At 39.3% G+C, this 14,744-nt stretch overlaps 1 protein-coding gene across 1 annotated transcript; it reads right to left on the reverse strand.

Annotated features, from left to right (window-relative positions):
* On the reverse strand, positions 1 to 2,313 carry LOC147621621 (peroxidase P7-like). The gene is made up of 4 exons (XM_086824412.1): positions 1,945 to 2,313; positions 1,631 to 1,822; positions 959 to 1,124; positions 1 to 485 (listed from the first exon to the last, which is right to left on the reverse strand). Exons 1-4 carry the CDS (start codon positions 2,176 to 2,178, stop codon positions 70 to 72), a joined length of 1,008 nt encoding a protein of 335 aa, XP_086680538.1. The 5' UTR covers positions 2,179 to 2,313; the 3' UTR covers positions 1 to 69.
* Between the last annotated feature and the right edge of the window lie 12,431 nt (positions 2,314 to 14,744).

Raw genomic sequence — 14,744 nt, forward strand, 5'->3', positions numbered from 1 at the left:
GAAAAAACAGTGCAGGAACTTGATTAAAAAATAAGTATCACGGTACATATAACAAAACACACTAGTCTATCAAGAGTTTATCTTCCTACAGTTCTCCCGGATCTCTCCATCGGATCCTGTGAGGACACTGATGGAGCTCAATTTCACCATAGATTTCTTGAAGTTTTCGAAGAAATCAGGCTGGCTATACGAGAAGTCGTTGACGAGAGAGGCGGTGGGGCTGGAGGGGGTGCTGAAGAGGACCTGGTCGGAGTTGAGGAGACCCTTGGCGAGCTCCAAATTGATAAAGTACTGGCTGTTGAAGAGGGTGGGGCTGAAGAGGTCCAGCGGAGAGAGGTTGTTGTCGCCGCCCACCGGCGGGCACGCCGCCGCCAGCCTCACCGCGAAGGTTGCTTCCAAGCTGGGGTCCTGCTTTCCGCTGCCTGCCTGGTTGTACAGCCTCTGCCTGAACACCGCGCACCTCGCCAGCCCGATCGTGTGAGCTCCTGCGATTCGGGGGGGTCAATGACAAGTAATAATACGACTCGATATATATTTACTTTTTATTTTGTTTAAATTTTTTCTAGCTAGTATCTGAGTAACTTAAAATAAATGATAATCTTATTGTATTATGGGAAAACGCCCTCCTCATTCCTTGATTATAAAGTTTATATGATGCCAATTTATTCATTGATATCATGGGGCAAATAAACCTTTCACTATCCTTATTCACATATCTTTTTTATTTTGGAAGGAGCCAAGAAAATAGGGAGAAATAGTCCACCTAAGGTCAAACACCATATTTGCTACTCTAATCATTATTATATGACCAAACCTATATCCAAGAAGGAAGCAAATATGCTGTCATCATATGTGTTTGCACATTTTGCATTTGTATTCCTATGCTTGTATGTTGGCATTTTAGTAAATAGGGAATAATCTCTCATTAAAAAAACAGTGTTACCATCGATGGTATTACCTGATAAAACCACCAAATCAAGGGTGGAAAGGCCTTTGGCTGAGAAGCTAGAGATGAGGGTGTTCAAGGTGGAGTTGGGAGCAGGGATGTTGGTGTTGGCTCCACTAAAGCTTGCAGTTTTTGAATCTCTCCTTCCAAGGGGCACATCCCATCTTGGGCCCTTTAACTGCAAAAAATGATGATGGAACACATGCAAGGAGGACGTTAAAACCACTACCTTTGCAAGTTGTGGGGGGTTCTTATTAATGCAAAGTGTAGGTAACATGGGGTACTGTTAATGTAATGTGTATGTGTATGTGACATGTTGGAGCGTTGTATGTAAAGGATGTTTCTTTCTATATTAAAGCGACCCCACCTATGTACTTCATTGATTGTTAAAGCGACCCCACCTATGTACTTCATTGATTGTTAAGTGATCCATGCACTTTAGTTCATCTTTGATGTAACTAATTGGGAACCCGTGCGAAGCACGTCTTTTGAGGCTTCCAAAATTAAATGCTAACCAAACCTCCTCTTCCCCTTTTAGAACCTCCAAATTCTTACCACATGACAGCTTTGTGAAATTTTTGCCACGTGGAAGCTTTGTGAAATTCTTACCAGATAGAGATATTATGTAGATAGATATATTATGTATTCATTGAGTGGCAAAGGATTATGCTTAGGAGCGAGTACCAGTGCCACACCGTCACGAGAGGCCAAGGCAAGGATGTCAGCGCATGAGACAACACCAGGGCATGCGGCCTCTACGTTGCTCTTGATGCCGTCGATCACCTCGAAACCCCTCACAGAGTTGTTGTTGGGTCCGGCAGTCTTCTCGCCTTGGAAGGTGGGCGTGTCATCCAGCAAGATTGATGCATCGCAACCCTAGAAAAAGCAATCACATTGGTTTATATACACATGCATGCAAAATGTGAATGATTGTATAAGCTCACGCCGTCAATGCAGTACACAATTATGCGTCGTATATATTGGGTACTGAATTTTACCTGCACAAAGCAGTCATGGAAGTTCAAGCGCAAAATGGAGGCTGCGAGCCGGGCCTCCTTCTGCACAGCCTGCTGCATGCCTTCGAGCACGATCGCCTCCAGCTGTGGGCATGTTTTGGAGTAGAAATCAGAAGTGAGCTGAGCAGCAGTAGACATAAAATGCAGCATGAAGAGAGCCAGGACGAGGCGAGGCAACATCTTGATGGTGGTGGCGGCCATCATCATCATCAGCATCCAACGGTTATCTTAAGCACTCCACACGTTCAATCTACTCTCCGATCAGAGGAGCTAGTTGCCTGCAATCCTTGACAAGTTCTCCTTGCTGTGCTATTATTATTATTATTTACTATTGAGCTGAGATTATGTGCAGCTTGGACAAGGTCCAGAAGCCTCTTTATAGCAATTGTGTGTGAGCTAGCGCACAAGTCCAAAAAAAAATGCAATTCCTCTGGTGAGTGCTCTTTGTTGGTGAGCTGTTGGAGTCAAGAAGTTGGTATCGATATTCTTCTACCGACGCGCCCTCAAACCTAGTAGGTTGCCATCCTCCAACTATATACATCGTTATATCGGCTTGGGATCGATTATTAAAGCATTTTCCTCAGATCACCATATAATAATTACATTTTATCTCACTTATACCTCATGTTTTCCATTCCTTCTGGCCAAAAAATTGCCTCCTCCATATTAATATCGAGCATACTTTTCTCTCATAAAATCTCTCCATATCAATAGACATATTAATATGATAATAGAAGTATTAATGTAGTGCACGATGATAATAGAAGTCAATTTGTGAAATATGCTTGTTGACCCAAGGATAAGGTCGACGAATATTAAAATGAGGTGACGTGGGGGGTTCTTCACGAAAGGAGGATAGAGCATCAGGATCGAGTTTTAACGACCCCGAGAGCCACCCTGCTCTCAATCAGACTCCACCACCAACACCACTCCTTAAAAGCTCGCACCATCAACACTAACAGAAGCCTTTGACCCTTTACACGCCTAGACTAGACGTTAGAACCCACTCTTGAAAGCTTTAGAACCCACACTTAAAAGCTTTGAACTAAATAAACAATACTTGGACAGAGGAGGAGGATATTGTAACTGCCCACACACAATGCTCGTAAAGCGAAAACTATTGCACAACCACACAAAAAGGTGGATGGTGAACCGAGATAAGCAAACATCTGCTTCTTGGTTGGTAACTTGGCATACATCACCAACCAAGTTGGCATCTATTCTAATTGGCGTGTTTGGTTGTGGGTGTTATTTACTTCCTCAAATTGTAGCTTGATGCTTTTTCGTTCCTAAATAAAGCATACCTAATCCCAACTCTAGCACGTAGCCAAATTCACACAAGGCTTGACACACTCCCACCTCACCAAGCTCTCAATTCCCTTACTTTTTGAGGTTTTAGACCAATCATTTAGTTAGATAGTTCAACTTGTCATCACTAGCTCTCATCTTCACATGCTGTCCTTAGACTTTTTGATCATAGTTATGGTCCACCATTACCTAAATACATTATATTAGGTATTTTTCTTAGAGATGTCACTTAATGAAACCCTTATATACCACCTGTCTCCATGGGATAATTTAAATTCCATGGATTTCAAAATGTAAACTATGTACCATCTTTCATTTAATATTTGAAAAAAATAAAAAACACCCTTTTTATTATATGGAATGACTTTTTAAACTTAAAGAACCCTCATGTATGCAATTTTTTTTAAAAAAACTCCAAAACAAAACAAAAGAACTCCAAAACAAAACAAAAGAATGTCATCTATTTTTGGGGGATTCACCGTGAAAAAAACCCACTAAATCAAGTGCATTCAAAGAATATTATTTTATATATGTGAGTTGTGATGTTTTAATCAAACCTCTTACAGGAGCAACTCTTTCTTAGACCAATTGTACTACAGAGCAACTCTTTCTTTGACCAATTGTAGTAGAAACCCTAAATCAAGTGCATTCAAAGGATATTTATTTTATGTCTGTGAGTTGTGATGTTTTAATCAAATATCTTATAGGAGGAACCCTCATACTACGGAATTTTGATTACTTTCTTGTGTATGTAAATCAATAAAAATTAAGATATTTTATTAAACTCACACGCTATTGTAGGTAAGATCCCCCAAAGCTTATATTGAATCTCGATGGGTTAACCTAAAAATATATAAGTATACCACATGAGTTCAAATGAAGGGGTTTTTTAATTCAAAATTTTAAAGTAAATTCACAAAAATACATTTACAAAAGGGATTTTTTAAATCAATTATGAAAAAAAACCCATAAGTCCATAAAGAAAAAGGGGTCATTTTCTTCATGAAAAAAATCACAGGTAAGGAGTTTTTAAAATACCCCTTGAACGCACGTGATACATAGGGTTTCTTTTAGTAGTGCACCCCTTGAGGATTGTTCGAACCTACAATATTACATGTACTTTAGTCCATCAAATCTCCTTTATTTTACGAAGAAATCTCATTGGATAATCTTGTGTTAATAAGTCATCACCTTTGTCACAGATATGTTTTGTGTTACTTGAAGTACGAAAAATAGGGGGTGCATCTGGGTTATAAAGGTAGCACCCTTCTCCTCCTAGGAAATGGGTCCTAGGAGAGGTTCGATTCTAGGCCCACTCTTCACCCTCACTCACTCAACAAAAGGGTAATACAGCATGCATGTATGTGCACTTATATATTGCTAGTGAGAACGTTAGAAATCAAAACCTAGGTACTTCACCCTTCTCACAAAAAGGAAAGGATGTCTCTCAACACTAGAGTACTCGTGTGAGGAGGGACATGGCATGTCATGATGGATATACACATTATGAGAGAACACTCGAATTAGGGAGACAACCTTTGATATGAAAGTGAATCACTCAAGGCTTGATCTTAGTTGGTCTAAAAGGGTGACTTCTCAACTATATTGGCTAATGCTACGGATGCATCACGAGGGCGCACATAATGTAGCACCTTTTGTCTAAACATTTAGTAATTCGCTTATCACTCTTGTATAGTTCATGGAATTAGAGCACTCTTTGTTGATGGTTTTAATGATATTGTCTTATTTTTTAATGGAAAGAAAAGTCTTTTTTGAAATATTATTAACCAATCATGTATTAATTATTAGTACACAATGCCATAGATAGTTTAAGAAAAGAAGGTATGCATTATTATTCAAGAAGAAAAAATCAAAGTGCAAATATGTAATGAAGGGGGCTTGGTCTTGGATATAAAGGAAGATCATGGGCATGCATATGGCCGGGCAAGTATGGAGGAGGCCCAACATTAATGAGTTTGAAAAGGTGGACAACTATATAAGTGAACAAATTGTAATTAGGAGCATCCAATCATTTGACTAATCAAAATCATACTTTATTTTTGGAACTCCAAGCTTCCATGGATATGGTGGTACTCCCTTGAGTGCATGTGGTAGTCCATTATGAGTGCATTCTTTTTCTCTCTCTCCCTCCATAACTATAGTGGTATCAAAGCTTTGTCTTTGATCCATTTTCATCTTAGTCTCAAGAAAAATTGAGGAATTCTTGATCTTCTTGAATATCTTGATTTTCTTGATCAAGAAATGGAAAATGTGTGATCTTGTTGAAGGGAATTCATCTTTCTTGAGTGGTGTTAATCTTTTGATTATTCTTTCCCTAAGCTTTTGGGGCCATGGATAGTAGAGGATCAGATTCTGAGGGAGCCGTCCCTAAATTTTAATATTGGGACCAAAATTGGGAGAAATTTGTTAATCTTGATTAGGAAATTAATCAAAAACATTTTCCTTGCTCTCTTCTTTTCTCTTGATCTAGGAAAAAATTAGGGTTCCGATCTTTGTGATTAGCAAGAATTACCCTAGGGCTTTTGTGTTGATGAGCTTTCTCTTCAAATCGATTACAAGAAATCGGTGCTTCACCTTCAATTTCATGGAATTCTTCATGTTTTTTACAACACATTTTTTGGAAGAAAATCATCCTTGATCTCCTTCAATTGACACTAATCACCATTAGCTTGGCTTGCTTGAGGCCCAATGGCTTACCTATGGCTTGCCTAGGGCTTTTATCTGAGTTTAGGTGCCTTTTACTGTGAGGATGACCAGCAATCGTAGCCATTATACAGAGCGTTGGAAAGTCGCAGCCAACATACAGAGTGTTGGAAAGCTTTGTTTTTGACCAGTATTGTCAGCATCTTCAGCCACTTTGTGCATTTTCTTTCAACGTCGAGCGTAGCAACGAGAACGGACGACTTGTAAATCGCACAGAGATACAATATGATGTGCGCCTTCTCATCTCTTCTGGGCTGTGCGAATAGGTGTGTGGATAGCAGCATGGCATTTACAAAGAAATCTATTGTGCATGATGTAAGGCTTTGTTAATTTGTTTGGAGTGCCATTGATTAACACATTTTCTAAAATGAGCACCTTATGATGCTTAAGGCTGCATCTTAAGCTCTTGAACACTATGGTTTCAAGTTTCTTTTAACACCAATGTTTCAAGTTCTTTGAACACCTAACCTAAAGCAAGCACATGCATGTGCCTACATGAGCCAATGATTGCATTAATCTTGGGAGCCTTTACTTTTTGAAGCTAATTCTTGCAAATTATGTTCCTTTTGATTCACATGGTGTGGATGCTATTTGGATGTTGTTTTGATGTGATTTGGTGTATGGGAGAGCTACTTGGGTGATTGAAGGAAAGCATGAGTACATGCTCATTGTAATTCATAATATGAAAATAGCATGAGTCGTGCTAAACACATTGTAAGTGCTCCTACTTTCTCTTTTGAAATTACATCCACATACACATGACTTGTAGTCACTTCAATTTCCTAGCATCTAGTATGCTTGTGAGGGTACCTCAGGCATTGGAGGAGAGGCCCGGGGGGAGCATGGAATGAACTCTCCTTGTCGTGAGTGCTTTTAGAAAAATGGCAACAAGGAGGGGGATTAGGTACTTTGGATGTGAAGACTTGGCCCCAACTTGTGCCTAGATTTGGACTAGGTACAAGGGTGGGAAGGCTTGGTTCTGGAAGCTAAATGTTACTTGATTGAGCATGCCATGGACAGGTGGTAATGATCAAAGCATAAGAGTTGCATTGGCAAGTGGATGCTGATGGTTGTAATTACTTCGGACATTATGTCATGATTGGACATTGGGTAAATGCTAGTGGATTATTATTGATATTCGGTTCCTATTGCGGGGAGATTATGGCCAAAGTTTTGTGATTTTCCTACACTACAAAATGAATACAAAAAGGCAATTCAATCCCAAACCATTCAAGATATCTCAAGGGCATTGAGAAGCCTTAAAGAGGAATCTTAAGGCAACTCTAACAAGCCGTCAAGTGTTTGACTTGGACACCGTTTTAGGGTACACAGGGGACTAGTTTGGCCTGACTGAAAGTTCCAATTAAGTCCAAAATAGTGTGGATTGAATTCAAGGTGCTTACATAGCCTAAGAGCACTACCTAAGAGCTTCTAAATGAGCCAACAAACTCTTGATTCTGCTACCATTTAGGTGGCCAACCTCACATAGTTGACTTTCAGCAAAAAGTCAAAACAAAGAGGTATAGGGGTGCTCAAAGTGGTGATTAAGGATGATAGGAGTGTTCCTCTCATTGAGATGAACGCGACAAGCCTTTGATCGAAAGGTATAGACGGTTGTATGATGAGGTTATACACTCCAAGTTGCCAAAGTCCTTGACAAAGGATGAATTTGTGGATCATATGGTTTCTACCCCTATTGGAAGCTTATGGTTCAAGCATGGGGAACCATTTTTAGAAGCTTTGCTCTCTTGATGGGGAAGGAGTCACTTGTATACAACTCAAGGAATGGATTTGCAACTGAGATGCCTACTTTTGTGCATTTCCATGCAATGAGGGGGACAAAGTGAAGCAAGTGATATGCAAATTTGGAGGCAAAGCTAGACAATGGTGGCTGCAAGTAATGCATGAGTACAAGTGGCATTGGGCGAATCTAGCCTATGAAGTGGTGCAAAACTTTGTGGCTACTCAAGAGCATTGGAACTTTAGGAAAAAATGCATGGCACTATTACATGTGGATTCATTGCCTAAGTATGTCGAGAGGAATATTGGTACCTTTCCTTCTTTGTGTCTAACATTGAGAAGGAGAGCATAGGCAGATTTGTGCAAAAATTAAGCAAGGAGTTCATGCAAAGTGGTCCAATGCATCATGGATATTGACAATGACAATGCTCTCAATGAGATCATGTTGTTGGTGGAACTCTTCTACATGCCTACCTTGTCTATACATGGGCTTTCTACTAGGAGTTCACTTTAGTCCACATCTCTTATTGGAAGCCATTGCGATGGGGACACTTCAAGTGATGAAGGCGATGCTAATGATTCATGTCAATGGATGGATGAAAATGAACTAGTGGACAGCCATGAGGATACAAGTGTTGATGGAGATAATGAAGAAAAAATGCATGGTTCTCTTCTTAAGGAGAATTGTATGGATAAAGATGAATTCAATGAGAATCTTCTTGATGAAGGGGACAATGCTTATGAAGATCTTCATATTCGGGTTCTTTTTTTGGCGAGAAAGTACGGGCCAGTAGTTTTGCAAAACTGACGAGATCGGTTGAAATCGTAACACATAAGTACCTCTAACATTACTCTCTTTCACTCATTTACTCTCTCTACTTCGACCACCCAATATGAAGAGATCCCTAGTGATCATCTCTTCTAAAGAGCAAGGAGGCAAACACCACCACTACCCTAGCCATCTGTTGTAAAAGCGGGGCCATCGTATGAGTAGACACCCATCTTATCATTTCATCTTGTTTGTTGTGTGTATCCACCGGACCACTTGAGAGTAGCCAGTTGAGAACCCAGGGGGGGCAATGTTTTTTGTAATTCACATCCGACTACCTTGAGTAGCCCAAAGATATGGCACCAAGGGGGGTATTGAGAAGTGTGGTGCCATAGAGCACATGTAGAGGTAGGGAATGAGCACATGAGCATGAAGCCATATGGTAAACTGGATTATCCCACATGTATGGAACAAGCAAAAATGTACTCTAGCCATATAAAAGGGGGCATTTTCAAGCAATGAGAAGTACAAGCACTTGCACATATCTCAAGTCTCTCTATGAGTCCTAGCTAATTTATCTTGGAACCTAATTAATTTGAGTCTATTACACAGACACATCATCATAGGTGCAATTAGATACCATTCACCTTAGCTTAGTGTAATCATTCATCATTAGCATGTGATTAACTTAATCCACTTGCATTAGTGAAGGTACCATGGATTTTAACACTTTTTTTGGCCAACTAATGAAGCCTTTACCCACTAAGCTCTAAACGTTTTGTAAGAGCCCGACAGGTAATGTACATTGCATCTACATGCTCACCACTAAGATCCTTTGTCATGCAATTGACAAAGAGCTTCCTACCCCAATTGTACAACACTGTTAAGAAAATCCTACCCTAACCGTGTCATGGGAAGTTGCCTATCTACCGAGCTCGAGCATGGCTCAAGAGCTCCATCCTAGCCGCTCGTCACCACCGTCCTCCCGCACTCGTCACATTGAGGCGGTTGCTCTCATTGGTTAGCCTAATCACGAGAGAGAGAGAGAGAGAGAGAGAGAGAGAGAGAGAGAGAGAGAGAGAGAGAGAGAGAAAGAGAGGAAGCAAGAGGGAACAAATGATTAGCACTAGTCACTCCCAAACCCTAACCTTAAGCACACCACACATGCTAGATTAGAGTTGCAAGAGAGAGACAAAGAGAGAAGACCCCACTTCTATTACACAAATGAGAGAATGAGTTACAAATAAGAGAAATTGGCTTTTATAGTTCCAAGCCTTTTCCCACTAGGCCACCCAAGAGTAAGTGACGCGGGGCACCCAGAACATAGTTACAAGGCTTTTCTCTACAGTTTGGCCAAGTGACCACACATGCTAGATTAGAGTTGCAAGAGAGAGACAAAGAGAGAAGACCCCACTTCTATTACACAAATGAGAGAATGAGTTACAAATAAGAGAAATTGGCTTTTATAGTTCCAAGCCTTTTCCCACTAGGCCGCCCGAGAGTAAGTGACGCGGGGCACCTAGAACATAGTTACAAGGCTTTTCTCTACAGTTTGGCCAAGTGACCAAGATCCTCTTGTCTCTCCTTTGAAGCTCAATACTTGGGAGCATCATTAGGGCGTTTCCCTCATCAAATGACGGGATTTACAATATAGCACAGGTGCTCATTACATAAGTGTGGGGACAGTTGTCATAGGAACGCATTAACCGATATGTGGTTAACATACTCACCTTCTTGAAGTCAATCGCGTCTTTTAATAATTTCTCAGTCTTAATTCATTAGGTAGAATTATGGTGGAAATTCATCTTTTGACACTAAAATTTAATTCAAATCCATCTTTTCTTAAAAATCATAAAAATTCTTCTTTTAACTAAAATATCAATATTTATTTTTTTGAATAAACTTGAAATCCTTCTTTTTCTCATTTCAATGAGTGCAATCCAATTATCGTGGGAATTCCTCTTTTACCATAAATTAAATCTACTTAAAATTCTTCTTAAAAACTACATAAAATATCCCTTAATTCCATTAAGCTAAAAATTCCACTTTTCTCATTTAAACATTTGAATTCCAATATGGTGGGAATTCCTCTTTCATCATTTAATCTTATCTATAAAAAGATAAATTTAACTAAATTTTCTCTTAAAATTTAAATAAAAATCTTTATTAATTCCTTTACACTAGGAATTACACTTTCCTCATTTAAATATTTGGATTCCAATATAGTGGGAATTCCTCTTTCATCATTTAAAAGTTATCTATGCAAAAAGATAAATTTAACTAAAATCTTTCTTTAATTTTTAAATAACTTATGCATTATTTTAGCATCACAATTTTTCTCTTACTTCATTGGAGCACATGGATTTCCATTGTCACGGGGATTACTCTTTTAACATAAAAATGGATTACTAGAAATTCCTCTTTTTTCTCAATAACTATTTATGCATAAACATAAAAATTAATTTTCATGATTATAATGAGAATCATTCAATTAATCTAGGATGGTTAATCCTAGAATATGGTAGGAAGTCCTCTTCATAATATAAATGAAAATGATTTATGTGTTATCCAATTATGGATTGATTCTTAATTTTATCATAAATTTAATAGCATAAAAGTATTAAAAAGCCATTACTTTGGTCTCCAATTAGACAAGCATAGAAATTACTTTTAGATTAGAGAAATGCTTCATGAGAAGCTTCATTCGAATTGAGAATAGGTCATAGGAATGACCATTCTTTGGGGGAGAGAGAGAAATGCTTAAAAACCATTATAAATTAAGCATAAATGAAAATTTATGTGTTTCTTCATTACAATACATTAAAGAACTTCAATAGTATTTAAAATCCATTCAAATTAATGCTTCTCAAGCTTGAGAGGGGTTGAGAAGAGAAACATTTGGAGATTTAAGAAAAAGAAGACAATAATCCATACTTTACCTCCTAAATTACTTGATTCTTTGATCACAGTAGAGGCCCTCAACCAATCAATTGGTTTGGTATGTTGTTGGAGTCTCCAAGGAAGATTGAAGAGAGAGAGAAGCTCCAATGTCTTCAATTTGTAGAGGGTTTTTAGAGGATAATAGAAAATAAGCTTAACCTAGAGTAATACCGGCATAGTTTAGTTCACAGATGAGAATACAAAGGAATGAGGGTCTATTTATAGGTGAGGGAGGCCACTAGCTGAGTCCAACTAAGTTCTAGAATTTTCCAGCTTCAGTTTGGCTGAATTTGGACAAGTTTGGCTCCCTTTATGATTTGGTTTGATTTAGGAGAGAGGAGAGAGAAAAATATCCTATTATTTTTGAGTTTAAAACTCATCCACACATGTGAAATAGGCACCTCCTTGAAGGGCCCCCTTTTCCTTACCCATGTGTCAAAAATGAATCATTACTCCAAAATATCTCATTTTTTTATTAATACTTCATAATTTTTAACTAATAAACCTAGTACTTAGTCAACTCTTAATCTTATGTGGGCATTTACTCATTTTTGGGTATTTTCTTTTATTCTTTGGATTTATCTTATCCCAACACTTAGATTAATCTTATTGGTCCATAAGAACCTTAGTCCAAAATTTTCAAAAAAGCTTGACCCTTAGGATAAGGTCTTTTAAATCATTTTTAATTAATTCCAATTGCACCTTGGAAAATCTATTTTGATTTTTTGTTTCAAGGAAATATTTTTTTGATATCTGTAGAATTTATTTATCCAAAAAATATCCCAATATTGATTTACCACTCTCTAGAAATTTTTATCTCACTAGGCCAAACAAGGAAAAATAATATTTTCTTGTATTCAGAAACATAGAATGAGTACAAGGAATTGAAGTAGAGGCTTAATCAATATTCAGCCCGAGGAGGAATCTTACATCCTCTCCCACTTGAAAAATGCGAGATGTCCTCATCTCGCAAAGTGGGGATAATTCTTCGCCAACTCTTCTTCTTTCTCCCAGGTGGCGTCTTCTAGAGGGAAGAACTTCCACTTTACTAAGAATTCTCTGAGGACTCTGCTCTTGAGAATCTTCTCTCGAACGTCAAGGATTTCCTCAGGTTGGAGTACCATCTGGCCTTGAGTTGGAGAGATCAATTGCTCATCACATCAAGCACGTGACTCGGGCTAGGTACATACTTCTTAAGCAAACTGACATGGAATACATGATGTACCTTGAGATGGGGAGGTAAAAGAAGTTTGTAGGCTAGATCGCCCACTTTCTTTATGACAGCATATGACCCACAGTATGTGGGAGAGAGCTTCTTGTACTTCTCTAAGGATAAGGAACTTCTTTTTGGTCGTACTCGAATGAAGACCATATCTGATTCTTCGAACTCTCTCTCAGATCTCTTTTTATCTACATAATGCTTTTGTCTGTCTTGGGCTGCCTTTGTATCTTTACGGATTGATTGCATCTACTAGTCCATTTCATCAAGCATTTGTCTGAACATTTCAACTCATCAATGGATCAGACCAAGTCAATGGTGTAAGGAAATCTTGTCCATACAAAGCTTTGAAAGGACTCATCCCAATGCTCCGATGATAGATAAGAAGCATTGTAAGCGAATTCGCCTAAATGCAGATGACTTAATCACTTCTTAGGTTCCTTGCTGCAGCATGACCGAAGGATATCTTCAATTACTTGATTCACCCTTTTCGTCTGGCCATCTGTTTCGGGGTGATAAGCTGTGCTGAGATCCAAGAAAGTTCCTATTGCTTCAAAGAACGCAATCCACAATTTTGATGTGAATTTGGGATCTCGGTCACTTACTATCCTCCTGGGTAAACCCTGTAATCTGAAGATCTCCTTAAGAAAAACTCTGGCAACATCCAATGCAGAGTATGTTTCTTTCACTGGAATCAGATGGGCAACTTTGGTTAGCCTGTCAACAACTACCACAAAAATGGAGTTGTAACCTAATTGCACTGAAGGTAATCCAGTGACAAAGTCTATACTGATACATTCCCACTTCATCTGTGGAATTTCTAGAGGTTGCAGTTTCCCTGGCATCTTGACTCTCTCTGCCTTGACTCTTTGGCACATCAAGCATTTCTGCACATGATCAAATACATCCTTTTTGAGTCCTGGCTAGAAGAAGCTTTTCTTCACAGACATATAGGTTTTTAGGATAAACGAATTCTTATCAGAAATTGATATAAAACTCAGAAAAAAGCTCCCGACCTCACCCAGTCACAAGACATGACTGCGTTCACCTTTGAGCATCTCATCTCTTCCACTGTGCAACTCAAACAAGCCAAGTCAGACTCGCACGCCATTTCGAGGATTTATATTTTCTTGACCCAATGGAGAGACGACAGTATAAGTGGTTTTGCAGGGTAGTATGTCCACGCCTCTTGCGACCGACGTGCAACGCTGAGGCAAAACCTCTCATTGGCCATGATTCTAATAAAGTTGAAAGTGGTGCATGGTGTCATTCTATATCATTCAATGCCTCGGAAGTTCAGACTCTCATGCCAAATCTACAAACTCCTTAGTCGCTTTATTCCTAATATATAAGAAGAAGATAATAGCTTCCTTGGCAATAAGTGAATGTTTGTATCAAGGCATGGCTATGGCCCAGTACCGCCGTCTTATGCATCTCCCGAGGGAGATTTTGATTTCTGGAGCCAAGCTACTTTATGTACATATTGAAACTTTTAGACATTTGGGCACCCAATGTTGCTGAGTGATGAAGGTCTGTGGTTGGCGAGGCTTTTGGCTTTTTTGTTGATGAGGCTTTGAGCTATGAGGTGGTTGTTGACGTGGAGAAGAGGCTTTTGATTGTGCCTTGGGGAACCACATGTGTGTTTTGCCTTTATGGAAGCCTTGTGCTTTGAGCACATTGGTAGGCGCCCAGCCTTGTTGGCCTCGTTGTGCTTGGGGTTGCCGAGTTTGTGGTTGTGGGACCTTTTGTCGTGGATTCTTGGGGAATTGTGGTGGATGAGCAAGAGTACTATGCTTGGGTAGCTAGAGGCGAGTGTTGCCTTCATAGTAGCCTTGTGCTCGTAAAACAGGTGGTCGGGGACTAGCCAACGTTGGAGCTTTGTCTTAGGGTTGGTGTGTGTTAGCTTAGTTGGCTTTTTGCGCTTGGGTTTTAGAGATGGTCGTCTGGGGATCCATAAATATGTGTAGCCATTGTAAAATCCCTGAGCGCGATAAGAAGATTCTTTGGCACCCACCATTGATTGTCACGATAAAGATACGAGGTCGGGGTGCTTGCAATGTGGGTGGTCGAGGTTGGAGATTG

This window comes from Cibotium barometz, chromosome 30 (assembly GCF_041138505.1).
Source record: "Cibotium barometz isolate CiBa-2024 chromosome 30, ASM4113850v1, whole genome shotgun sequence".
Lineage (NCBI taxonomy): Eukaryota > Viridiplantae > Streptophyta > Polypodiopsida > Cyatheales > Cibotiaceae > Cibotium > Cibotium barometz.